The 27,493-nt window shown below is 37.2% G+C and overlaps 1 protein-coding gene and 1 non-coding gene across 2 annotated transcripts; one reads left to right on the top strand and one right to left on the bottom strand.

Moving 5' to 3' along the window:
* The first annotated feature begins 2,208 nt into the window (after positions 1 to 2,208).
* LOC115410779 (plexin domain-containing protein 1-like) lies at positions 2,209 to 25,943 on the top strand. The gene is made up of 13 exons (XM_030122573.1): positions 2,209 to 2,729; positions 11,650 to 11,807; positions 15,300 to 15,443; positions 16,676 to 16,745; positions 16,826 to 16,948; positions 17,034 to 17,152; positions 17,245 to 17,341; positions 17,475 to 17,570; positions 17,666 to 17,747; positions 18,538 to 18,598; positions 18,681 to 18,804; positions 22,071 to 22,231; positions 25,187 to 25,943. The coding sequence occupies exons 1-13, from the start codon at positions 2,654 to 2,656 to the stop codon at positions 25,310 to 25,312; spliced, it is 1,437 nt and encodes a 478-aa protein (XP_029978433.1). The 5' UTR covers positions 2,209 to 2,653; the 3' UTR covers positions 25,313 to 25,943.
* Positions 25,944 to 26,777: 834 nt separating this feature from the next.
* trnac-gca (transfer RNA cysteine (anticodon GCA)) lies at positions 26,778 to 26,849 on the bottom strand. Its single transcript has one exon. It is a non-coding gene; the product is annotated as a tRNA-Cys (tRNA).
* Between the last annotated feature and the right edge of the window lie 644 nt (positions 26,850 to 27,493).

Raw genomic sequence — 27,493 nt, 5'->3', positions numbered from 1 at the left:
TCCTTCTTTTTTTCACTCCAGTTGAAAATATACAACATGTGTCTCTGACTCAAGTTATTTACTGATGCAGATGAAAAAATTTTAAAAAAAATTGGTTTCGTCCCCAAGCAGTGAAAATGTCTCTTTACCTCTCTATCATTCTTATTCTTATTCTTATTCTTATTCTTATTCTTATTCTTATTCTTATTCTTATTCTTATTCTTATTTACTTTTCACTATAGCTCAGAGCAAACATGTCTCCTTCACCAGGACAAAAAGACAGTGATTCTTTTGAGAACTTGGTCCACTTCATCATAAAACACTCAGCATACACTGTCTCTGCTGAGTTTATTGTCTATATTGATTCCCTGAGAGCAGTATTCAGGTACATTTTCTTCCTCGGGTTCTACAGCCACAAATGACATTCAAATTTCTTTTATTTATCTTTCTACAAATGTATTTACATATCTTCAAGTGGAGTCCAGTTTTCGTTGCACTGATTTTTCTGCACAAAAATATCCAGGCACTGTGTCTCAAGAGAACTCCATACATGTGTGTCCAATAGCATTTATCTTATTTTATCGATTGTCTTTTTTGTTTCTGGCATCAGAGTCTACTTGTGATTGGGCTTGTCAGGGTGGATGCTAATGGCAGGTCTGCAAAAGTCCACTGTTCTATAGAAGAAGATCCTATGAGGTAAGATGGACCAACCATCATGTGACATCGAACTTGAAAAGGTGGATTTTGAATACAACTGTATCCTGGAATGAAACATGATGCTCATTAAAGCCACTGAAGTTAGGTTGTATGAGGTCCATTGTCAATCTATGGTGTATTTGCAGCTGATCATGATCAACAGCTTGGAGAAACAGATGGCAGCACTAATTCTGAGATTGTTTTAATATCCCTTGAGCATCTATAGGTTAGATTTAGTGTACAGTATATTGAGGACTGAAAACGCCTTTCAAGCCACCAGACTCCAATGTGAAAATAGCTGTTTTTACTTTGGAGAACACAGAGGTTTCTGGTTTGCTGCTGCCTCAGTTGTTTAGTTTGTTAGTTTGGATCCAAATTTACATGTTAAAACACCAAAGCCTGATGATAACGCGAACAGAATAAGGAATTGAGGCAGTGTTATACCAGCAACTCCTGTGTTCTGCAATGTGAAATTATATCAGAAGGGTCCAGTGGCTTTGTAGACAGTGTTGCTTTACAGCAAATATAGCATCTAAATAGAGCATACACTGCAAGTGACACTAATTTATGTATGTGTGTTTGTATGTATGTATGTATGTTTATGTACGTACGTATGTATGTATGTACGTATGTATGAATGTATGCATGTGTTTATGTATGTATGCATGTACGAATGTGTGTATATATGTGTGTGTGTATGTATGTATGTGTGTATCTATGTATGTGTGTGTGTGTGTATGTATGCATGTACAAATGTATGTATATATGTGTGTATGTATGTATGTGTGTATGTATGTATGTATGTATGTATGTATGTGTTTATGTACATATGTATGTATGTATGTATGTATGTATGTATGTATCTGTGTGTGTATGTATGTGTGTGTGAGTGTATGTATGTGTGTACTTATGTATGTATGTATGTATGTACATATGTATGTACATATGTATGTATGTATGTACGTATGTATGTGTGTATGTACATATGTATGTGTATGTATGTATGTATGTATGTAGTGATTCTTTGCTTCATTTTCATGCTGGTATTCCCGTCTGCTTCTCCACACTGGGGGTGGGCCAGTTGCCATCTACTCTTTCTATTACACCAACTATGGATACTGCAAGTACTTCATACAACATCACAACAAATGACTGGAGGGTATGTAAATACTAGTGGTTTTATGCTCAGTCAGAAATGGGTCAATGTTATAATTTTTGTGGTGAAGTTCGGCTAATAAAACCACTTCCATTTCCTGTTTTAAAAGGCTGTTTATCATTTTGCTCTTTAGATGACTATATATTAGGACAGTCCCTCATGCAGCTCAGAAAAATCCAGACTAATACTTTAAACCCTATGAAAACTGGTCACTGGACACTATACATAAATTAGTAATGCTGTTTTTCTCGGGGCTTGTTGCAAATCTACTGGTATGGTCCTTAAACTCTGAGGGTTGTTTTGGTTCAACATGCTTCCACATGGGGGAGACATGCACCTCCAGCCTCTTCTGGTCTGCAGAAATACAGAAATATTTCTTCCAGGAGGAGTGAACAGAAAGAAGTAAAGAGGAGAGAACAGACAGAAGTGAAGAGCAGAAAATAATGATACTGAAGTGAGGGGACAGCAAAGCAGACCAGTGCTCTTCATTTTGGCTGTTTGTCAACTCTTCTTCTACCATGGATATATAATCCCAGAACTTGCAAGAGGGCAAAGCAAGGACGCAAAACAAAAAAAACAAAAACACACAAAAAAAAAAAAAAAAAAACGCAGGAGAGAAACAGAGGAAGGAGAAAAGCAGTAAACCTTGGCTGAGGTGAGGAAACGGCAGTGAGGAGAAGCAAAGGCAAGAGGAGCGTTGAGAGGTGGGGGGGAGTGGAGGAGTAAGGAGCCCCGCTCTTCCAGCAAAGAGGGGAAACAGGGGGAAAGAAGACAAAAAGAGTGATAAAGAGTTGGGAAAGAAAGGGGAATAGTCTGCTGGACATGGGGCTTTGTGCTGTTCTCCTCATCTACCTCTCCCAGGCTGAGCTGGGAAGAGTCTGGGCACAGGAACAAGGAGGTAAGCCCTTTTTTAGACACACAGGTATACTACACATTATCAGAAATCAATACTTTTTTGAGATAACACTTGAATTCTTCAGATGAGGTGCACAACACAGTTCCCAATGATCTAAAGGCTGGGATGATTAAAATAAATATCTGATCAGTTTTTTTTACATCTAACTCTGGCAGCAGGCAGTCATAATTTTATCAATATTATCTGCACTTGTTTCATCTGCAGTTGTTTATGACTGCATGAGTGTGACCTTTCTGTTTAAAACTAAGAGATTCCGAAACATTTCTCACAGGAAGCACATGTAAGACCGTTTAGATCTGGATTTTTGACGGATGCCATTCCAAAACGACCACATTTCAGATTTGACACACCAAATGTTTGGGGTTCATCTACTTGCAAATATAAATAGTACAAGCTGAAGTCCACTTGCTTTGCACATAAATATTTGAAGCTATCTAACAAATTCTTTGACTTGTGCTTTTATTTGAGATATTTTGTAAAAGTTGCTAAAGTCAATGAAAGTTAGGTCCTTGTATCATCTTATCCTGTCATCTCAACCTGACACAAATTGTCTGCTGCATATCGATCACTTGCACAAAGATGCTGTATACTTCCTTACCTCTGTGTGTCTGTATGTGTGCATGCGCATGTATGTATTTTAGTTCTCCTTGGAGATACATTATTTTTAGCCAGCCCCGTTCTTCCGCTGCTGCTCCTCCTCCAACAATCAGCGATGCTCCAGTTTTTCTGGCCTCTCCTGTGGTCCCAGTTCCTCTGATCAGGGGCCTAGCTCTGCAGAGGACAGCCCAACACTCTGTGATGTGTGTGAGACCAGAGACACAACCACACTAAGTAAAGATAAATTGAAATCCAGCAGCAAGTTCAGTACAAGTTGTCAGCCTCACCTTTAGGTCATCAGCTTGGACTTGCCTGCAGGCTGCATCTAAATTCATTTTTAATAGTAGCAGGATATCAGAGTATCTGCACCAACACTACTAAATTGGGCTGGAAGTCTGAACAGATTCTCCTATCATTGTCTAGTTCAAAGGTATGCAAATCTGGTTTCCAGTCAGTGGCATAATTTCTCTTTTAGGAGGAAATGTGACAAATATTAACTACCACTGCAGGAACTGTGGCAAACTGTGGTGAACACGTCATGTTGTGGTTAAAACTTAAATATCTTCTGAAGCCTACCTGAATCACATCATACACTCACAGTCAATGAAAACTTTGAGACCATATTTTTCGACATAATTTTTATTTTGAAACCCTAAACTGGAATTTTTTCATATGAATCATTTGTTTAGGATATTGGCATACAGACACAAAAATCTAAAGTTTCAAGAATAATTTCATAACAAAAAACTTAACAAAAGAAAATGGCACCTGCCAAACACAAAGTCACAACAGTCAATACCGTGTATGGCCTCCGTTTGCTTCGATGCAGGCGGTCTATCGTCAACAGAGCCTGTGGTGTTGTGGCGTTCAACCAGGTTTCTGATTGTGGGTTGGGAACAGCCCATACATAGGCCTGGCTATATCACTGTAGCTCAAACCGGCCTCCACCATACTCAGTGCCCAGAGACGTTCACGTGATAGACGGGGCAAGATGCCGTTCAATGGACTAACAATGGTGGCCTTTTTTAGGCCTTTATATAGGCCTTCAAAACCAATCCTCAAATTGTGCAGATACCCACTGAGTATTGCTCAATGTGTATTTGGTCCACTTTTGCAAATAGACCAACCAATGTGCAATGAACCGTGACACCATGACAACTCATCATTATCTGAACTACCCGAACACTAAGTCATCAGTAAACCCACTATGAATAATTACAACCCCCCTACAAGTAGAAATATGCATACATTTCTACCTCAAAGTTTCTATTGACTGTCAGTATATATGTTTTCATTAGCATAGGTGGTCTATTTATCACAATATCGTAACACCATGGCTTTGGTTGTTTTAACTGAGAGACCCCTAGTGGCAGAATCAACATGCATCACATTTAATCATTATTTTTTCCCCTCCGACCCCCTTAGTAAATCCTGAGATTACTGAGGAGTTGGGAGTTTACAAAGGAGCAGCCCCTTGTCAAGCTGTCAACCTCAGTAACCTTTGCTGCATATTATAGCTCTTGCTCTCTCTGTCCTTATTTCCTGTTTACTGTTAGCTATCAAATAAAGAGTGAATTCTGAATATCATTCAGAGATCAATATACTGGTCTACCCAAGAGTATTAACTTACTAGACCCTGTTAACTAGACAACATGACCACTTAAAAAGTTTTTATGTGATACACAGCATGGAATTAAATGAAGGTGTCTGTGTTTGTGTTTGCAGCTGGTAATTCAAGATCCAATTCCTCATGTGAAAATTCTGTTAAGTTGTAAGTGTTGCCAGCTGTGATAGCTGACCGAGGAGAACAGACAAGCTAATTTAGCTAAGTTAGCTGTTTTGAAGCTAAGTTCCTGCACACCAGTACAGGTGTTTTCAGTTACTCGGGCTGAGCAGACCAGAACTACGCTGGAAATTACATGAGGTCACAAGACTTCAAGTGCCAGTAAGAAGGATAATGGTGTAATTTGTCCTTAACTAGCAGGTGGATAAGCTGACATACAAATACATGGGGTAACAGTTGAACAGCACCCACACTCTCACCAGAGGATGTATAATCAGATGGTGGAATCACCTGTGTAGGTGTGCACAGGGAGTGTAGAGGCTTCAAGGAGTAAAACAGCCCACACTGATGGATAATAGATTCAATGTGATGCAGATATTATCACATTTTCAAACTGGATGTTATACAAGACATGTTTGACCTGTAAATCTTTACACAAGTTGCAGACATGACCTAGATGAGCTTAAATATATTCAAGTGGGTCTATTTGCAGAAATTTAATACACATTCATCATTATGTCTTCATTAGTGTTTAATTTAATCAAAAATAAGAATGGTTTCACTTTTGTCTCTTCAGATTGATTTCTTTTCTACAAAGACATTGGCTCCAGTGAGGGGTTTTTATGATTTTAGTGTCTGCCATAGGTTCCCCTCCCACATGGAGGGTTAGATGAAGGGTATTTGATTCCAGTCTTCAATCTCATTGTTAGGTCTCACTAAATCCTACACAGTTCACCTTAAAAATTCCGTAACATCAACATGCCCCATATTGTTCTTCTAAACAACACCATGTGTGTATATGTGGTCTGTCTGTGGAATCTCATTACGTAAAGTGGGATGGATATTGGATTAAATATCCTGGCCAGACTCATGACTGCAACAGAATGCTGAAGTTTATGATAATCACTAGTTACATCAGCTTGATAAGGTAATGACATCTAATGCTTTGCTTCTGTCTCTGGTCTTGAAGTCTCCGAAGACATCAATCGATTCAGTCTTGAGCTCAGTCAAAACCACTAAAACCTGTAGATGAACTAGACATGATGTGTAGACTAAAAATGGAAAATCAGTTAAACATGTTAACAAAAACCAAATGACACCATTACAGCACATCCTAAATCAAACCTTTTCTCTGAGCTTGATCCATTTTCATACATACTCGCTTTTTTTTTCCGTTCATTCCTTATCAGTCCAGCTGCCAGTGTTTGTGATTGTGTTATGGTTACTGTTGATCTTCGGAGTGAAAGGTGCCAAATGGCTTCCTCCCACGCCGTAACCTCCAGGCTGGTTTTAAAACAGATCCCCTTTTAATATCCAACTACTATAAAACCTTTGTGCTAAACTGCTATGACACACATAGCAGTGACCTCGGTTGGTCATTACTGTTCCTCTAACGGTGCTTTCGCCAGAAGACTGCAGGTGCTTTGCTAAGTCGTCTTCTAACACTGCTTGATTCTTAAGTGTAGAAGCAAAAACACTGGGCTGTTACAGACTTGTATCGTAAGACCTCCTCATCAGTCTCCTCTGCTTCGTCTTTGGACTGTACACAATGTTAACTCTCTTAGCAGAAGTGTTGGTCTGTCTCTGGAGCAAAGATGTTGGCTGTTGATCTTTTCCTGCTGTCTTTTCCTTTTATCAGCATTTCTCTGCACCTTCAGGGTATCAGACTCAGTTGTACAGTTAGCCAAAGTGCTGTTCATTTAGCTTGGAATACAATATTTTCTAAAGAATTTGCTTTTTGCCTTTCTGGAATTTATCCAGCAAAACCTGAACAGACTGAAAGTCCATCAAGCTTAATTTTCCGTCCAGACAATCTTATATTTCTATATTGTCTAGACTTCATAGCTGGCCTTCAATAGTAAAAAGGTGTGATATTACATTCTTAAAGAGCAGCCATAAAGTGGTTGTCAAGAAGATGAAAGATGTTATGGAAAGAAAGCAGGCCTTTTGATACTATGAACTCTGCTCAATGAAAGAAGGCCCACGCAGCTACTGTATGTTTTTTTTTCTGGAAAAAGAGAGCAAGAGATCAGGGGAAAGGGAATAAGTGTGTGGGATACAACAATGGGATGAATGAACACAATCTGTATACCATAGCTCACTGTAAATGGATAAAAATGCTCTGTCCTAGTTCTGCTTCATCCTATGTGACTCCCAACACCCACTAGATTTGCAATGTGGTTGCTGCAATGCAGGCATATCTCAGGAATCAAATATGCTGGGGACAAATGCCATGTAGGTGTGATCATTTTAGGACAACAGATATATTTGTTTCATGAACAAAATAACCGGGATTAACGGTTTAACTCTGGCTTTTTTTGGCCAGAGCTCCTGGCACTGCTAGATATGATGGACTGCACAGTGTGAAAAGAGCTCTATGTGGATATAAAAATATAAATTACCATTAAATAGTTGCCAGTTCCATAGACATATTCTAAATTTAGAGAACTGTCAGAATAATTCCCATGCATTTTATCGTGATGGAGGGGGCGTCAGTGTGAGTATCGTTAGAAACCTGCTATTCATAGGCAAATTTGACACGTCCATTGCTTCCATAATTGGATTTTTGGGCCCTGTGTCAAAGTCAACAGGATGTTTGCACCAGTGTCCTCATTCTCTGTGCACATTCCCTATGCACATGTGTCTGACAGACCCGGATCTACTTGAGCTTCACTTTAAATCTGAAGCACAACCTGCTCTTTGAGCTCTTCAAGGGACATTGATCCAGGCCTTCTTGCAATTGACTGAACAAAGTCAAACAGTATAAATGGGTCAGGAAATTAAAATTTTTAGAGGATAAAAGTGGAAAGCCATTTAAGATGCAGAAAAACAGGCTGGTATGGTTTGTCCACACCCAGACTTGACACATACAGTACACTGTTGTAACCAGTGCTTGGCCCCTGATCTTCCACGTCAGTGTTCACCCTCTTCCTCCTCAGAGTTCTGCCTCGTCTCCACCCTGCTGCCTCTTTGGCTGTTTTATGGTGATGAGAACTGCCAATATGACCCAATTAAAAGTCCCTTATTCTGAAACAGTGGAAGTAGTTTGCACTAGATCATAATCAAACAAGATTCCTCATTAGACCCATCTCCCCTGTGGGAGTGATAAGCACTGTACATTATTTTGTTCCATTTTGACTGAAGGCAATAGAGAATAAATGACCTTATAATTACCTTTAAACAGGTAAGCAGGTACAATTTGCAACATAGGCTGTATCCCCTTAATGCCTGAATTTATTTACATATTTTGAGAAGAATAAATCATTCAGGTTTTTGCTTTCAAGCAGAAATTAAGTGGAGATTGTTAATTTGACTAAAGCATATGAAATAAAAAGAAATTTGGGTATGATGCAAATTTGCAATGACAGGCATGATGGTCAAATGTAATGAAAAAGTAATAAAACAGGTTTTCTTGTTTTATTACCAGGAGATGGAGATGGTTTTATTGATGTTACAAAATTATTTCTAATGTCCAGAATAAGTACGTATCAAATACACTTGAACCTGCAATGGGGAAATACATATGCTATCTTCGCTTATTCCATTATGGAAATGATTTGATGCAAATTTGCGACAGTCAACATTAAGAGATATAAAGATATGTTCATTAAACTAACCTGTTTATATTTAGAGAGCCACACTATATGTCTTAAAACTGATGTCCTCTCTTTCTTGTTTTATGATGATGTAATTATACTGTACATATAACCAAAAAGCCTAGAATGGACAAACCAAACACTGGTTGTAACAAGAAGTCTCCCTATTTTTAGCTACCACCATAAGATCAAATCAAGGAAAGGGTATTAAGTTGCTTGGAACTTCACCACTAGATACCACTAAAGCCTTGACATGCTCCTCCAGATTGTAATAATAATAATAATAATAATAATAATAATAATAATAATAATAATGATAGATTAGATTTATATAGCTCTTTTCTATGAACGCATACTCAAAGCGCATACAGAGGATCCATTATTCATTCACTCTCACATTCCCCCTCTGGTGGTGGTAAACTACATTTGTAGCCACAGCTGCTTTGGGGCAAGCTGACGGAAGTGTGGCTGCCAATCCACGCCTATGGCCCCTCCCACCACCACCAAACATTCATACACATTCATACACCAGTGTGAGTAGCAGCACTGGAGGCCAGGGGTGTGAAGTGTTTTGCCCGAGGACACAACAGCACATAGACAGAGTGGGAGATTGTAACTATGCAGCACAGCAATGCAGAGACACCCCCTCCTGGTTGGCTAATTTATGATCATGTGACGCCTGCAACAAATATGGGGTTCCACCGTATATAGTTCATTTGTTTGTGTTCATTACAAATTTCGCTTTTGTTCTTGTCTGTTACTTTTTGCTCCTGAAAAACCTGTGATTATGCACATTAATAAACCCACATAATTTAACAAAATTGTGCCTTTATTTGATAAGTATAATTAATAATTATTAGATTTTGGTATTCCCCATCGGTTTACCTATTTTCGTTCAGCAGTCACACGGCCCATCTCCTATGTTGCCTCCTTCTCCGTTGCTTACACTGTAATACTTTTAAAAGAACAATGACTTGTTGACTTCTACAAGCTCATGAAGATACTGCTTCATGTCGGCTGCCACTGTTCTAAAACAGGAAATGCCTTCTGAAAGATATCTTAACTATGGATCCATCTCTGTCCAGTGGAGTTTCATCTTCATAACCAGCTGATGCCAGCACTACTGCCACCTTCTGATTTGGAGGGGAACTACAACACTTTCTCAAAATGATGTCGCTACAGTACGCTCGAGTGCGAGAGCACAAAACGCTATCATCAGATACGGTGTACCTATGTGACGCAGAGCTACACTTGACCATAAATCCAGCTTTAGAGGCAGTGGCTTTCCTACAGCCACTGCAACAGCCTGTAGACTGATGTGTCAAAGAGGATTTGGATCTATGAACCCATTGGGTGACATTTAAGCTCCCCTTGACTTCTTTATTGACCTCTCTTCTGTTCCTTCACAGTGGCAGCGTGTATGTGTAACACTAGATCCTAATAACTCTTAGTTTCCCAGCATAACTCCACATAAGCACTGAAGAATGTGTGAATGTTGCATAGTTTACCTTTAATCCTAGATCCAGTGGCTAATAGGAAAAGGCCATGACATCTGATTCTGCAATTAACATCACAACCTCTGCAAGCATCTTGCTGTTAGTGTTTCCATTTTTTTCTCCAGCTTTTTGTTTTTCCAGCATTACCGTTGTATTTCACCTTGGTTGTTTTGATTTTCTTATTTCAAATAAATTCATTGCACTGTCTACGCATCCCCCATTAAAGTCAGCCAAATGGGAACTGGGCAAACCGTTTAGTCTGGCTAAAAAAAAACAAAAAGCTAACTCTCCACCATAAATCACTTCAGACTTGCTTGTGACGTTCTCTCTCTCAGGGGATTCATAAAATACTGTTATTTGATACTCCCATTCAGTGAACTAACTGATTGCAAAAAATCCAGACAGCCCTGCAAGTTCCTCTTCAGTTGGAAAACAGCAGAGACCTTAGCAATGCTGAATAATCAGCAAGTGCCGCTGATGACGCAGCTGACTGAAAATAGTCTGCAGTGAGCAATGAGAGAGTTTACTTTGAAAAAAAATAAGAATTTTCAAGGAAATCTGTGTATTCTTGTATGATCTGCTGAACAGATGATGAGAACACCCACACAAATGAGTGGAGAGTACAGACATGGATGATTTTAAATAGTTGTACAGTCACACAAATGTAGCTTCACATGCATCACAAACATACACTCTGATTACTTGGCAAGTCAACAATGCTGGCGGTATCTTGCAAGGTAGCATCATACCTTTCAATCAGTTAATAACACGCTTTTCACCTACAGGCAACTAAATGCAGCCAAAAAAACACATACAACATAATTAGTTTATAGTACAAGACATGAAACATAAATCATGGAAATATTTCTGTGTGGCAGATGTTTTGTCTTGATGTTGTATTAGGATTTTTTTTCTGTCTCTGTTTGAGTTATTGTTCCAACATCTCTATACGAGGGATATTTTTCTGTGGACATATCTGCTTGTTAATGAGCCAAATTATGGAAACCAATAAACAGCAGATGTGCCCATAGAGCTCCAGTTCCTTAGATTATTTTACATTTATGAGATTCTTTTCATTTTAAGCACATAATGAAATGCGATGGGTTTTTTTCTGCACATTTTAAAATCCAAGAAATGTATGTGGGTCATAAGCTTTTTAAATCCAACCAAATATAAGAAATCACTCATAAATTTAAGAATTTGACACTTCCTCTTGTGTTGAGACTGATGGTATGCTTCCAAATGATGGTCCTGAACAGGTGGAGTGCTAAAATGTGAGGAAAACATGGAAAGAAAAACAACCTTCTTGACTCTACACTGTCTGACACATCTGTTTGTTCATAGAGTCAGTTCTGGCGTGGAGGGTCTCTGTGCAAGGTCCATTCATGTGTTGACACTGTTGGGTCACCATAATGTCTGTCTTGTTCTAGATGCACTGAGTGAGACTTTGTTGCAGACAGATGTGGCTCCATCCAGTGTGCACAGAGTCAGAAAAGACCAGGAGACCCTGCACAAACACAGAGAACCCCGCAACACAGTGGGGGGAGTGGATATCAGTTCCCTGCCCAACAACGTAACCAAAATATTGGTGAGTCCCAATCTATTTATACTTATAAAAATGTCTGCAAAATCCGAAAACATGATGTATTTATGTTTTCAGCTTACGTCAGTGTAACAGTGCACTCATGGGTCAATCGAGGTCATATTCTCTCTGTTTGGCTGAAAAAACTTGTTTAGATTTAGGGAGAACAAAGGGAATATCATGATTATTGGAATTTATCCTGTGTTGTTTTCCATTCATTACCCTCTATGTCTGTGTGTGCATGAATTTGGGTCTTGTGTACCAGAGTCTTCTTTCACTTGAATCAGCCTTGGTAAAATTCAACCCAAATAAAGTATGTTGTATGTTTTTTTCCTTCTTCTGCAATGGAAATTGAAAACAGACGACAGCCTCGTCCTGCCAACTTACAGTGTTTGTTTAAGCGTGGCTGTGTAGTGTGTAAGTACGCGTGCTCATGCATGTGCGTATGTGTTTGTGAATGACTCACTTGGACATGATCACAAGTAGACTTGCAGTACTCTGTGCTTTTGCCTTTTTTTTTTTTTTTTTTTTTTTTTTTTTTTTTTAGGGAGGAGGTGTATGATCCCAATTTGTAAGACCCTCCACTTTTTGCCCACTGGGAATCTCTTCAATAAATCAGTGTGTCATCTGTGAAGGAAAAGTATCTGATTGTTCCCTTCTCCTCACCTAGAAATCCCACACCCCCCTTAGAAAACACACTCGAGTGTCAGGGAGTGGAGATGGGAGAAAAAAGTGGGTCACTTGCTGTATATGGAGCAGCCGGAGAGGCAGTGAGAGTGCTGCATTTAACTGCTCCACTTTTGAAACCCCAGAACCATTGCTCTCTGTCACCTTGAACTGTGGCATACATTAATAATGGCATCAAGACTGGAGATCTGTACGATGATGGGCCTTGTTGTCAATGCACAGTGCCCAATGTGTAAACAGCACCCCCAAGTGGCATCATAGAGACAGAACTAACAGAAGTATAGCCTGATGCCTGGAGCAGGTAGCCTGGGGACTAGACACATCTGCCTAGAACCCCTTTTCCACTGTATCAGCTTTATTGCCTTAACTCAGAATGCATGAGAGCAGGGACCACCAGGCACTATCAGGAACTATTTTTAATCTCACCTTTGCTGAGGTTTCAAGTAAGCCAAAGTGATACTAAACATATATTGGTCAATCCAGAATCATTGTTCCATCAGTACAAATGTGTGTCCTCATGTCACCATGTGGATTACAAAGCCAACCTAGAGGGAAATGTTGGAGAAAATGTTAAAGTTAACAGTTTTTTAAGTCTACACAACTGTATTCTCACCTGAAAAAATCTCAGTAATATAAACTTTTATTTCAGAAATTATAATTTATAGTGGGTGACATGGTGGTGCAGTGGTTAGCAAGAGGGTCTTGATGCTGGTTTTTTAGCTTACCAGCCAATAGGCTGCAAGCTGTTGTCGTCATGTGGCCTCCGGCGGTGGCGTCCGTTGTCATCTGTCATCCATTACAAAAATTTCAGTCGTCTTCTTCTCCGAAACTACAATTCCGATTGTCTTCAAACTTGGTATACAACTTCTTTATGATGATGTCAACAAAAGTTAGTGAAATTATTTGGATCCGGCTCTGATTCTAGATTTGGTGCGACTTTGAATAATTTCCCCATTAGAAGAGATAGGAAGTGCCGGTAAACTACAGGGCCATTGGTCCTATTTTGAATCCCAGCGCCAGCCGGTGGAGTCATTGTGTGTGGAGTTGGTTTTTGTTTTTGTTTTTGTTTTTTTAATTCTTTTTATTGAACATTTTCAAAATTATACAGTCCAGCAAAGTACATAAAGGTTGTATGAAATATATAGCAAATCCAAAATATATGTCCACTGCAATGATCTCAAAAGTCCTTATTAAGTCTATTTCAGGCAGTTGCAGTCTTAGTTCCCAGATACTCCAACACTTTGCCAAACTTTGCTGTAAAGACGTCCTGCTGATCATTAATATAAAATCTTAGTCTTTCCAGAGAAATATAGTCTGATATCAAAGATTTCCATAGATGTACTGAAGGAGGTTCTTCTCCTACCCATTTGGTCATAACAGCCTTTCAGTCGAGTATAAACAGAAAATTAACAGTAATAATGGATTAGGCTGTAATTGGTGCTTAATTATCACACTAACCTCAAGTGTGTGGAGTTTTAATGTTCTCTCCAGATACTCCGACTTCCATTTCTCTGACATAGGGTGGGTCACATGTGGTGTTACAATGACATGCTGTAACCTGTGTGCTTTGATTGACTGTAGGTCTTTCTAGTTCCAGCCAGAGATGTTTTAATTTGAGCCTGTTGGTAACACCTGTTGGAAATTAAAACTGAACTGAGATCACCCAGACTAATTCTCGTTTAAGAATCAGTCCATCAATGCCAGGCTATAGTCCAGGTGTGTCAACCTTCAAGATTTGCTGTAAAACAGGGACAACAACAGGATTTTAAAAAATAATAATAAAATAAAAAAATCGGAAAAAAGCTTTTGTAATGTTTTGTAATGCTATAAGTTGTAATGATTATTATTACTAGCCTGTAAGCACAGTGTGAATAGGTTAATGATGATAATTAGATTCTTAGGTCTAACTACATCTGAGGGATGTCTGACATTACTCTGAGGCCACAACTAAGGTGGACCGTTACTAATGAGGAATGACTTCTAACTGCTCACAGACTTTGTATAATGTCTCTGTTTTGTGGTGGGAGCTGGTAGTATGATAATGTGTTAAGTCCATTGCTAAGCTAATGACTACCTCTATGAAAACAGTGATTTATACACTGAGGACTCACATCTGTGTTCCCATTAAAATCTTTTTCTTCAAGGCCTCAGTATCATACTCTAGCTACTGTTAATTTAGAATTGGAGTTATTTGATGTTGTATCAGCACAACATATGCTCCATGACAAAGGAAATATCACTCAACTCTAAGTGGTATTAATATTATTTTGCAGTATCCAAAAAAAGCTTAGATTTGCTTGGAATAAGCAGACTAGTAGATTTATATTTAGAACATGCATGTCCAACGCACATATTAAAGGCTGGTAAATCATTCCTAATAAAATGATTTCTATTCTAAATGTTTTTGGCATTGCTTCAGTGGAGGAGGAAATAATGGCACATATCCTAATACACACGTTCCCTTCCTCCTCACATTTTCTAAATTTATTAACACTCTGTGGGAAGCACTGTGGGCCAGATGTAGCTTGTGGGCGTGTGGCTGATTATCACTGCTGTAAACATTTAAACCAAAGCCATATCTGTTGCAAGTACAGTTATCCAGTTACTGACAGAAAAAAGCAATTTATTGTTCTCAAAATAATTCGGACTTACAGCATGTTTTATAAAATAACCACAGTACATAAAAAGTTCTAGTTTAAGTCTTTTTTTTTTTTAAACCAATTACATGTTTCTATGCTGCTACATATAGACTCCCTGACCATGAATCATGCTTTTTGAAAGCATTCCTAATGAGTGTCCTCTTTCTCTCAGGAGGACAGCCAAAGGTACTACAGATGGCAGAGTTTTGGTCCAACAGATAGACGGACTGAAGACTTGTGGGTAGATCTGAGTGGCCCCGCCAAGAGCCAAGTCAGAATCCACGGGATACTGTCAAATGCACACCGTCAAGCAGCGGTGAGATAAGCACATATAACAGAACCACACTGCTACCTGTAATGACATTCTAGATTTCTAACAACGTCTCTCCTAATCACCACTTTATTGTTGCTAATCAGAGTGGCATTTAATGGTAATGATATTGCAGATGTTCATAATTTACTTCGTCATAGGCAAAATTAACATTTCATATATCTTCCTGGGATACACTACACTTCCAGAGGGATTACATTCTGTTTAAGTACAATAGAAATACAATTTGCAGATATCCCCAATGTTCATTCTGGGTATAAAAACTGACCTGAAAGATAAGATACGAACTAGTGCGTTGACCCATGGGGATCCACGGGTTCAAGATGTGGTAGTTTTTATGCTGTTGTGTATTCGTGCATGCTGTACCGCATTTGTCCAGCAGTCACCGCCAAAATGTTCTGGCCAGAGCAACATGATTGTAAGGCTATTGTATTCCAAAATGACTAATATCTTCCAAAATATTTGTCTTATCAACTTGCCATTTTTGCTAGTTTGTTCCTTGACCAAAAATACATAAGTATGCCAAATGGCAGCTGTCAGCTCTGTACGGATTTTGTGTGAATCCCTGGACACACAAACATACACACACACTCATATTCGCACACAGAGACCACTTGGTTTTTATAATATAGATGGTTATGGTGACATTATTTTTCAGAATGACATAAATTTTGGAAATTTTCAGTTAAAGTGAATTATAGAAACAGTATATACCTGTAATGCGTGCCCTGGTATGTCGATAATTATTATATATCTTTATTTAGGCAGGACAGTGCACATTAATGAACACATTTATACATTCCATTTCAGTATAAGCATGTAAATATTCTGGAGTTTACATTTATATATTTACAGTTATCCATTGGCAGATGCTTTTTTCCAAAGTGATTCACAGGGGAAAACCAATCAAATCAATCAGTCAATCAATCAATCAAATTTTATTTATATAGCGCCAGATCACAACAAAAGTTATCTCATGACACTTTACATATGGAGTTGGTCAAAACCAGACTCTAAGCCAATTTACAGAAACCCAACAGAAGTTAGCATCAGTGCTAATTTTCATCCACGGTCCCCACACGATAGTTAATAAGAGACTGTTTTTGCATCACAGTATCTCAGACTTGTTTCTGGCTGTTGTATATTTGCACTACTTACTTTCTGAACACCAATGCTTGTCCATTTTGCTCTTGTGTTATTTATTTATTTTTTAACAGAGAGTAGCGCTGTCCTTTGATTTCCCTTTTTATGGACACTACTTGAGACAAATTATTGTGGCAACGGGTGGTGAGTTCCATTCCCTCCCTTACATAATGACACATACGTCTGTTCAAGCACCTTTTAAATATGTACGTCCTTTCTCACAGGTTTCATCTACATGGGTGACGTGACTCATCGAATGCTAACTGCTACACAATACATTGCTCCACTCATGGCCAATTTTGACCCCAGTTTCTCCCTCAACTCTACAGTGAGATACACAGACAATGGTATGCAGGGGCTCCTCAGTAGGGCTGGTTATATTTTAGAGCTCCTGGTTGTTTTTGACAGGCCCCTATGTCCTGTCCTGCTCAGGTAATCTGTTTGTGGTACAGTGGGATAAAGTGAGACTAAAAGACCGAGAGGCTGAGGGACCTTTTACTTTCCAGACAGCCCTTCACAAAAACGGAACTATTGTTTTCAACTACAGAGAGGTGAGTTATACATTAATATTTCAAATACATTGTTTTCTCCGGTCAACATAGGATTTTTCCATGATAACACAAACTTTTCCTTCTTTTTCCAGATCCCTTTACTGGTGGAAAACATAAATTCCACCGAGCATCCAGTTAAAGTGGGGTTGTCTGATGCTTTCATGGCATTTCTCCCCTCACAGCTCTCAGGTGAGATGTAAATAAATACTTTATGTTTCAGAAGCTTTAACAGAGCAGAGAAAAAATCCCTTTTGTTAGATATTTTCAGATACAAAATGCATTTGATGTGACAATATGCTTTCACTGTATATTTTACTGGAAGATGCAAAGCAGTGGACGATCTATGAGTATCATCGTGTTGAGATCGACACCACCAAGATTGTTAATAGATCTGCCTTTGAGTTCACACCTCTGCCCAGTAAGTATCCTGTTGAACTGGCTTTGAACACACACACATACTGTACAAATTTAAGACTAAATTTAACTCAAAAAGAATTTATGTTATTTCTGCAGCTTGTCTTCAACACACTTCCTGTGAGCTCTGTCTAACATCCAACCTGACAACCGGCTGTGGCTGGTGCAACACACTTCAGAGGTACAGTTCTTTTTTTTTTTTTTTTTTTCCAACCTTTGTTTATTTGGAGTTTTATAGAAATTGGGCAATACAAACATTGTATCATATGTGACATCGGTTGAAAATAAATTGTTGCACAATTTCCTTTTTTTTTTTTTTTTTTTTTTTTTACATGCAAACAAACCCAAGAACAAGGACAAGTACACAAGTACACCAACCTTCTTCATTAACAAAAACACACAAAACAAAGACAACAAACAAACAAACAAACAAACAAACAAAAAAGGTTCACATTTAGACAAGGTGCATTACTGAATAGAAAAAACAAGAAAGAGGACCAGGCGGAAAAATTACCATTAAATGTCAATCTGGAACAAAAGGGAAAGTTGTTTTCCTGACTAGCTGAAACAAAGGATTCCAGATTTGTGAAAATTTATCAGCAGAGGCATAAAGTGTCATTCTAATTTTTTCTAATTTGAGAAAATATAGGACGTCTCTGAGCCAGTGAGTAAAGGAAGGGGGTACAGTTCTTCCCATAATCAGGCCATAGAACGTCTGTTTCCATTCACCTTCTTTCCATTTTGAGTTCCTTGAATGTGCAAATAACCTCTTTGCTTTTTCACAGAGCCATATTGCCATGTCATTGTACTTTATTTATTTCTTCTAGTTCTGTTTGATTAAGAATGGTGGTCAAGTTTTAGTTGGAGTTTTGCCCCAAGCCTACAGGGTTATGTACAGGGTTCAAAGCTCTGATCTGGCCCATGAGCTGTTTTGGTGGAAAAGTGGTAACTGTGTCCTCACTGACTTTCAGATGCTCTGATGGAATCGACCGGCACAGACAAGAATGGCTCGACTATAACTGCCCTGAAGAGGTAAGCATTGTTCTCATTTCACTAGTGCAGAAATGAATAACTCCATTTTTCTCCTGAGTCATTTGTGCTGTCGTTCACTCAGGCAAAAGGCACATGTGAGGACTATAACCCAGTTTTACCTGAAGGATCTATGGGGCCCTTCAATCACTCTTCTCCAGGTCCAACACCTTCCTCATCAGAGACTGACAACCAGCCTGTAACTACAGGTACTGTCCACCTAAATGTCGGACTGAAAATTAAGGGATTTTGTTCAACTTTTGTTCATGATTTGGACTTTTCTAGAGCCTTCCACCTACCTCATGGCTTGCTTTACATTTTAGGTTTAACTTAATTGTTTTTTTGTTTTGTTTTGTTTTTTTCCCCAATATTTTTATTGGTATTTAAGTTTTATAATGAAAGGTAAACAAAGTAAATAATAATGTACATAAAAAACAGAATCAAAACAACACAAACACACACCCATTCACACCGCATAGACTTGCACCAAATGAGATATATATGACATACATATATTCTTATGAATATGTATACATATGGGTAGCCATAAAATGAAAATACAGCAGTCATAATAATAAAAAATAAAACAGTAGTAATTTTGATGCCATGTCCTTATTTTCCAGATACCATAATGTTCATATAAGGCTCCCATAATTGTACCAATTCCTTCATTTTTCCTTTGGTAATATAAGTCAGTCTTTCCATTCTGATGCACTCTGATAGTTCTTTTATCCATTGTTTTATAGAAGGAGAGTCCATGTTCTTCCAGTTCGAAGCAATAGCTCTCCTGGCATGCTACAATCCGAAGTCCAATGCTTGAGTTTGTTTCTTAGTATGTGTAAAATCCTCAAGATATATTCCCAGTGTACAAAGTTTAGCACAAAATGGAATCCTGATGACATCCAGTTGATGACCTCCTTCCAGAATCTTTAACTTTATTGGTTAAATGTCATCTCATTTGAATTTTTTTCCAAACCAAAAACTATTTGGCTTTTCGATTCAATTGTTTCATAACAACTACAACCCCCATTAGAACCTCTAGTTGTATGGAGCAAAAAATAAATACAGAAATGTTAATGAGAATGAGAATGAGAATGACAAAAGATTTACCACATGGAAAACACCAGGTAATAATTCAATAAACAGAATAAAAGATTAATAACAGAAAAGACAGATTGTATTTTCTGGTTCCATTTTGGTATCTTTTTTAATGTAAGTCTTTCATTTTTATCAACATAAGCACACTCTTCTGGTTACACATTTAATACAATGACATCTGTTAGATCCCAGGTAAACAAACTCCTTTTTACAAAACAAGTGACTCCTCGACTCTCCGTTTAAAGTGTTGTGTCACCAGTCCTGGAGGGTATTACCCCGATAAGATCTCTTAAAGAATTTTTAAGCTGTTGTTGTGGAAATTTGCCTAACTTCTAACTGCCTACATCCAGATGTTTACCCTGGTAACACAAGTTAACAGCAGCTTCCCTCTTATGATCTGTGTACTTGGTGAATTACAAATGTATAGGAGTAAAGGCATGGACATGCAGTTTTTATTAGACCATCAAAAGTCATCAAAAACAATGGCTATGCAATCAAGTACTAACTCCTGTGTGTATCATGTGACTAAAACCGACAGAAACAAAAACATGGAATGCCTAAAAGCACTGTTCATGGCGGTACAATGCCATAGATATTGATGTAAGAACTGAAGTGATTTTGGTTATTATCAAGAAAACATGGAAAATGGATAGATATCAGCTCTGAAATTAAACTCTTAAGAGCTATTTTTGTTGTTATCATTATATTTGTCCAAACAAATGAACCTTTAGTTGTACCAGGCATTAAAATGAACAAGAAATTGAAGAAAACAAGGATGGTCTAATAATTTTTTCCGCGACTGTAAACCATAATTACCTCCGGGTGCCTTTGGTGATGTCAGACACATGGTAACTTAAACTTTTATAATCATAGGGACACCAGTATAATGAGGGAATATCTAGATTTATATTTTATATAAAACAACAGGAATTAAGCATGGATAAATCAACTGTTCAATCAATAATTTAATCTCTTAAATTTCTGATAAAACCTCACAGATCAAATTAATAAAGCAGTTAATAAAATTTAAGTAACTGGTCGAGACACGGTAAAACCACTTTGCACTGACATGATGGTGGTGGAGAGATTTGTGGAATTAAAATCTAGACGAGACATGACGCTTTTCCTTCCTTTTCACCACAAAAACTTAATTTGTTGACATCAGCAGACTCTGTACAAAATTACTTTCTCTTCCTCATAGCAATGATCCAGTGAATAAAAGCCAAATACATCCTTTGAGTGTCCAATCCACTGTGAAAGGAAATGAAGTCCTCAAAAGATTAAAAACCAAAGGGCTGCTGTTTGCAAAGACTCTGATCCTATGACATCTTCTTACACTAATTATATTCTAAAGTCTAAGCTGTTCACTTCTTTTACACACAAAGATGAATTTCATACACATACATCTTAGAAGTATCACAGGACTTTGTAACTTTATGTTTTTGACCTTCAAAGTGAGACATTAGTCACATCTGCAGTGTTGATCACTATCTGTGGAGAAATAGGAAGTAATAAATTGTACGGTGTTACACATTATATTTAAATGTTAAATACACTATTTCCACTTTTATTATTATCATATATTATTATATCTTTTACAGCATGTGGCATTGTGATATAACCTGGATTTTAATTTTAGGTAATTACAGAAATATTTCAGTTCTCATAAAGTTAAGGTATTCTTGTACCTGTAAATAACAGTCCAGTATGTGGCAGACCTGTGCCATCTATTGTGTAGAATATTTATTCCATAACCATGTAGCTAAAACCATCTATCTTTTGAAAACACAGGAAGTTTTGTGACAGTGAAGCTCCCAAAACTAAATGGATTGTGCTGATATTGCATTTTTTTTTTTTTTTTTTACATGATATGTGATGCAATTCGTACTTGAGGTTTTTTTCCCTCTCTTTCTTTGGTGTAATTATCCTTCTTATTACCCTGTACTTCTGTATTATACTGATGTATATCTGCAGCAACCTATCATTTGTGCAGATGTAGTTTTAAATGTGTAAAAAGCAACAACTCATAATTAATTTTTAATTTTTATGTGAATTCATTTTTGCAGGTGACTTTTTCACTTATGTTATCTTGATACATGACATTTAATGGATGTATTTTGTATTTTCTATGGAATTCCCAATTGTTTGTGTTACATGTTAGAATACACTCCAAATAAAACAACAGTCAAATAATGGCACTTTGGTCATATTCATGTATTTTTTGTTGTCTGATTCTACACAGTCTTCAGACTTTATGATAGTATTACGCTGCATTGATGCATAAACCCTGTGTTGGCCTACTTATCACTGAGTCCTCATGAAAAGCTGTAGAGATTCTCACATCAACATAAGTGATTTCTGTTTCGTTTCCTTCCAGATTTACACACAGGCCCTCCAAACCACACGGGGATAACAGAGAACACAGCCATCATCGCAGGTGTAGTGGCTGCCTTGGTTCTGCTCGTAGCTCTCACTTTACTGGCTGTCTATTACATCAACACACACCCCACAGTTGCTCCACCGTTCTACCTCATGCAGGTGAGAAAAACAACTGTCTTTAAATAACACAGCCTGACCAAAAAAGTCCTCGCTCCAATAATTTAGCCATGATTAGAACTCCTATTTGCCTTAGCATTGTTTCCATAAGCTAATCAAGCGGTGACACAGGGACACATTTCATGTTCAATAAGTTCTGTGTTGAAAACTAAATAACTGTTTAATACATGTATGAATAGGTCTCAATATGTACTTTCACATGACACAGGTTACAATTTACAGAAATAAAATTTTGGGGTAAAAATACTTTAATTACTGCTGCATGATATGGGGACTCAAAATGGATATCTTTTTTTGTTTCACTTTACGCAAATGTACAAAATATGCCGTTCTCATAAGAAATTGATACTAAATGAAACATAGGGCTTTAGCTCTGATGTGAAACTGTAATACTGGATAAAAATGTTAAATAATAAGTTTTTATAAGCACAAATATGTTGTGACATGGGGACAGCGGTTTGTCACTTTGTTCAGTGGTCATAATAAAAGACTTTGCTGGAACTAAAACACTACAAAAATGCTAATAAACTTTTATTTAACATACATATTACAACTGAAGTGATATATACAGCTAATGGCAGAGCATATTTGACTAATAATTAGACTGTACATAACCTTTCTATATACTATTAAATAATTAGTTCCTACAGATTCACAGGCTTAAAATATCACTTATACAACCAAGAACAAATATTATTAAAGTTAATAGTGCATTGACATATTTTAGACTTTTTTAGGTTTCATTTTATACTGATTAAATTTTTTAAATCTTTTTTTTTTTCTACACGTGATACTTAAGTTTTGTAAACAGTTCCATAAAATAGAATTCTTAAGCTGGAAAAAAAAAAGCTTATTTGAGAAATGATAGGTGAAACTTTAATTTTTTACACTGATGTTCACTTTTGCTTCATCTGGCCTATATGCAATGTCAGAACATTTATTTTTCAAGATTTTGTGTTAATGATGGGAGTTTGAGACTGCTGTGTAAAGTCTTCTTCAGCACATCCCACAGATTCTCAGTGGGGTTCAGGTCTGGACTCTGTGGTGACCAATACATGTGTATAAATGATGTCTCATGCTCCCTGAACCACTCTTTGACAATTTGAACCCAACAAATCCTGGAATTGACTTCATGGAATATGCCACTGGGGAAAAAATCCACTGATGCAAAATACTGGTCATTCAGTATATTCAGGTTCAGCTGACCTGAATTATATGGACGCATAACGTTGATGAACCGGGACCTGGCCAACTGAGTCAACCCCAGATCATTACATAGTTTGTACTGTAGGGTCAAGGCATGATGGGTGATAACTTCATCCACTTCTCTTCTCTCACTCTGGAACAGGATCAGTGTGGACTCATCAGACCACATGATGTATTTCCATTGCTCCACAGTACAGTCTTTATGGTTCTCATCAAATCAAAGCCTTGTTCACTGTTATATGTTTTTGTTGTTTTTTTTAAGATATACAGATGTTTAATCCCAATTCTTTTTACATCGTGCATGTGGAAATACTATTACCTTCACAACTAAACATAGCAATGACTTCTAATCTTGATTTTTTTTTTTTTTTTTTTAACAGTTTCACAAAATGTTTACTTGGTCTTCAATTATTTTACACTTTTTTGTTGAAGATGATGATTCACCATTATCCTTCTAGGTTACAATAGTGCATTGGACATGTTTGAACTCATATTTCAATATTTTAGAATATTCATCATCCTTTTAACTGCTTTCTTTGCCTGATGTAGACCAATAGTTTGACATTTCTTAAACCTAGTTACAGCTTTTCCACAATCACAAGATATATCTCTTGACATAGTTGTTTAAGAAATGAGAAGCTACTCACTGCATCAGTTAGAGTTTGAAGAACTTGCTAAAGCTGAAACATATTAGTCACTGCAGTTATTATCCAGTAGAAGAATCTAAACTATTTTCTCAGTTACAGTCGTGGAAAAAATTATAAGACCACCCTTGTTTTCTTCAATTTCTTGTTCATTTTAATGCCTGGTACAACTAAAGGTACATTTGTTTGGACAAATATAATGATAACGACAAAAATAGCTCATAAGAGTTTAATTTAAGAGCTGATATCTAACCATTTTCCATGGATTTCTTGATAACAACCAAAATCACTTCAAAATATTAGACAGGATTTCAATAGGGGAATAACTGATAATAACACTGTGACCAACACTGGTCTCTAACACTGAGGAAAACACACACATGATAACACTACATTATAAAACTAGTCACAGGTTGAGATGGGTTATGTGGACAGTATTAACAACAAATACGACAAATAAACAGATACAAAATAAAAAGCTAAAATGGACAAAGGGCAAAGCTAAGTATGATCTACTTTTAGCATCCAGATGATCCCATACAGATTCTACAACATTCATATATTTCTGAATTTTTTTTTTTTTTTAATGCTGTTTACATCTTTCTAGTATGTACAGTTGCAGAAAAAAATTATTAGACCACCCTTGTTTTCTTCAATTTCTTGTTCATTTTAATGCCTGGTACAACTAAAGGCACATTTGTTTGGACAAATATAATGAGAACAACAAAAATAGCTCATAAGAGTTTAATTTCAGAGCTGATATCTACCCATTTTCCATAGTTTTCTTGATAATAACCAAAATCACTTCATTTCTTACATCAATATCTATGGCATTGTACTGCCAAAAACAGTGCTTTTAGGCATTCCATGTTTTCTTTTCTGTCGGTTTTAGTCACAATACACACAGGAGTTAGAACTTGATTGCATAACCATTGTTTCTGATGATTTTTGAAGGTCTAAAAATTTTTTCACGACTGCAAATCCAGGGGGAGACTTTTTTGGCCAGGCTGTGTATCTCATATGCATAATCATGGTGTACTTCAACCTTACTTTGATTTTGGTGAAATGTCTGTTCTTTTCTTTATAGCGACGCACCAATAACTACTGGCCCTCAATGAAATTCCGCAACCAAGGCTGTCACTCCAGTTATGCTGAGGTTGAACTCGGGGGTCATGAAAAAGAAGGTTTCATTGAAGCTGAGCAATGCTGTTAAGGGTCCTGGAAGTGGTGAGAAAGAAGAAGGACACCATCTTGAGGATGGATAAAGTATTACAAATGGATGAATATAGATGATCAGGCCAAACACCGACTCAAGTGTCTCTACTCCAACCGTGGTGGCTGGACAGTGTTTACTGTAACTGCTCTCGTAGCTCTTTCCAGCTTTCTCTGTGTCTTTTGCACTTTCATTACACAGGGGAGTAGCCATATAATCCAGTGGTTGGAGGGTCTGGAGGAAGATGACTAGAAACATGTTGAGAGCAAATGTGTAACTGTTCAAAACCCATCAATGCAAGGGGATGTCAGGGAATGAATTTATCTCGCCTTCATACTGCAAACCAATGTACAGCCCAACTTCACTATGTATTTTAATTCAGTTTATGGACTCATTTTTTTGTTTTCATCTACATATGTGAGCAATGACTGGTTTAGAAAATGTTTCATTTATGTGGACATAACTACAACAGATATTTAGCTCTATAACTGATAGTAATCCATAATGCTCATTTTCAACTCTGGAAAAATATTGTTGTTTTGGTTGAATTATAGAGACGTCAAGTTAAGGGAGTTTTCTTTGATCCTTTCTGTTTTGTCTTCTAATAAAAGCTGGTGATGCGTGTTGAAAACAATTGTCTGCTCATTTTTTGTGCTGAGTTGAAATGAAATGTTACTTTTATTGGTGCTAATGATGTGCTAAAAAGATGCTAGTGCTAACTGACAAAACATGGGTGGTCTATTCTATTCTATTCTATTCTGCTCTTTGATGAACTGTCCATGGTTTCAGTGTCACGTAAGTCTATCATTGTTTAGTTATTAATGTCTCAAACTAAATACAAGCAGTAGGACGTGTAAATAAATGAATGTTACCTGATGCTACTAAGATACTGTTCAGGTGGTATTGTTGAATGACAGACCACAAGGTGATTCGATTCGATTCGATTCGATTCAATTCTATTCTATTCAATTCGATTCGATTCTATTCGATTCTATGATTAACTGTCTGTGGTTTCACTTTCATAAAATGATCTAACCATAGTATGGTTATGCATGTCTAAAACTAACTAAATAAATAACTCTAAATAAATAAATCAACCCTAGCAAGAAAAAGTTAAAGCAAATGTCCAGGTAGACTTAAAGTACCAAAGCCTAAAATGTAAATAAAGAATAAAATAAAATAAACAATAATATTTTTTGCCTTTACGACATTCAATCAGGCTTTTCTGCATTTTTTGCAATGTTCTTTCCTGCTGTTTTTATAATTGAAAGAATTGTTAAAATAAAATAAGATAGAATAAAATTGTAGATTAAACTGATTAGTATGTTATTTCCATGCAGACAAAGTATAGCCACCTAGCAAAGACAGCCTATACGTGCTTTTTGTTGCATAGGTGACAGAATAGCTAAATAGTTAAACTAATAACATTAAACTGCATGAAATGGGGAAAAACAAGAAGGAAAAGAGGGGGCACCCGGATTTGAACCGGGGACCTCTTGATCTGCAGTCAAATGCTCTACCACTGAGCTATACCCCCGTTGTAATGATATAAAATAACAACTACTCCTTAGCATTTTGTGTTGTATGGTCTATAGTTTTTCATTTGTGAGTTATACTGGATGGAATTGTATTTGTGGTTCTATTCAGCCAAGTGTTTAATGAAAGAAAGAAGCTCAGTGTTAGCCTGCGCCTCGATACAGTTTAGCTAGTTAGCTAGTTGGCGTCCCACAAAAAACAACATCATTAGGGACAGTGGAGCAAAGTATTTCGTGTTTATAACGATAATCTTTCAAACATAGATGAATTTATCGTCATAATCCCGTCGAACGCATTTCACAGGCTAAAGGTTAAGGATAAAACTAACGCGGAAGTCTCAGAACGACAAACTGGGTTGTAGTTTATTACACTTTACAGAAGGGGGCGCCAACTAGTAAGTGTTATACATGTATATTTGTTTATGTACATTTATAAACCTGCCACTAGAAAGAACCTGTTCAGTGAATGTATTTTTATGTGCAGACAACATTCTGAAGTACATCTGGTAGCTCTGAGATAAGCATTCCTTTTGAGTTAAAGCTATTCCCTCATTATTTCTCAGAATTTCACATTTTAACCCAAGACTGTATTTGGGAAACTACCCATTATTCTACCAGCATTTTTTACAATTTTTTTCAGTAATAA

This window comes from Sphaeramia orbicularis, chromosome 19 (assembly GCF_902148855.1).
Source record: "Sphaeramia orbicularis chromosome 19, fSphaOr1.1, whole genome shotgun sequence".
NCBI lineage: Eukaryota > Metazoa > Chordata > Actinopteri > Kurtiformes > Apogonidae > Sphaeramia > Sphaeramia orbicularis.
This window is presented reverse-complemented; position numbering and strand designations above follow the sequence as displayed.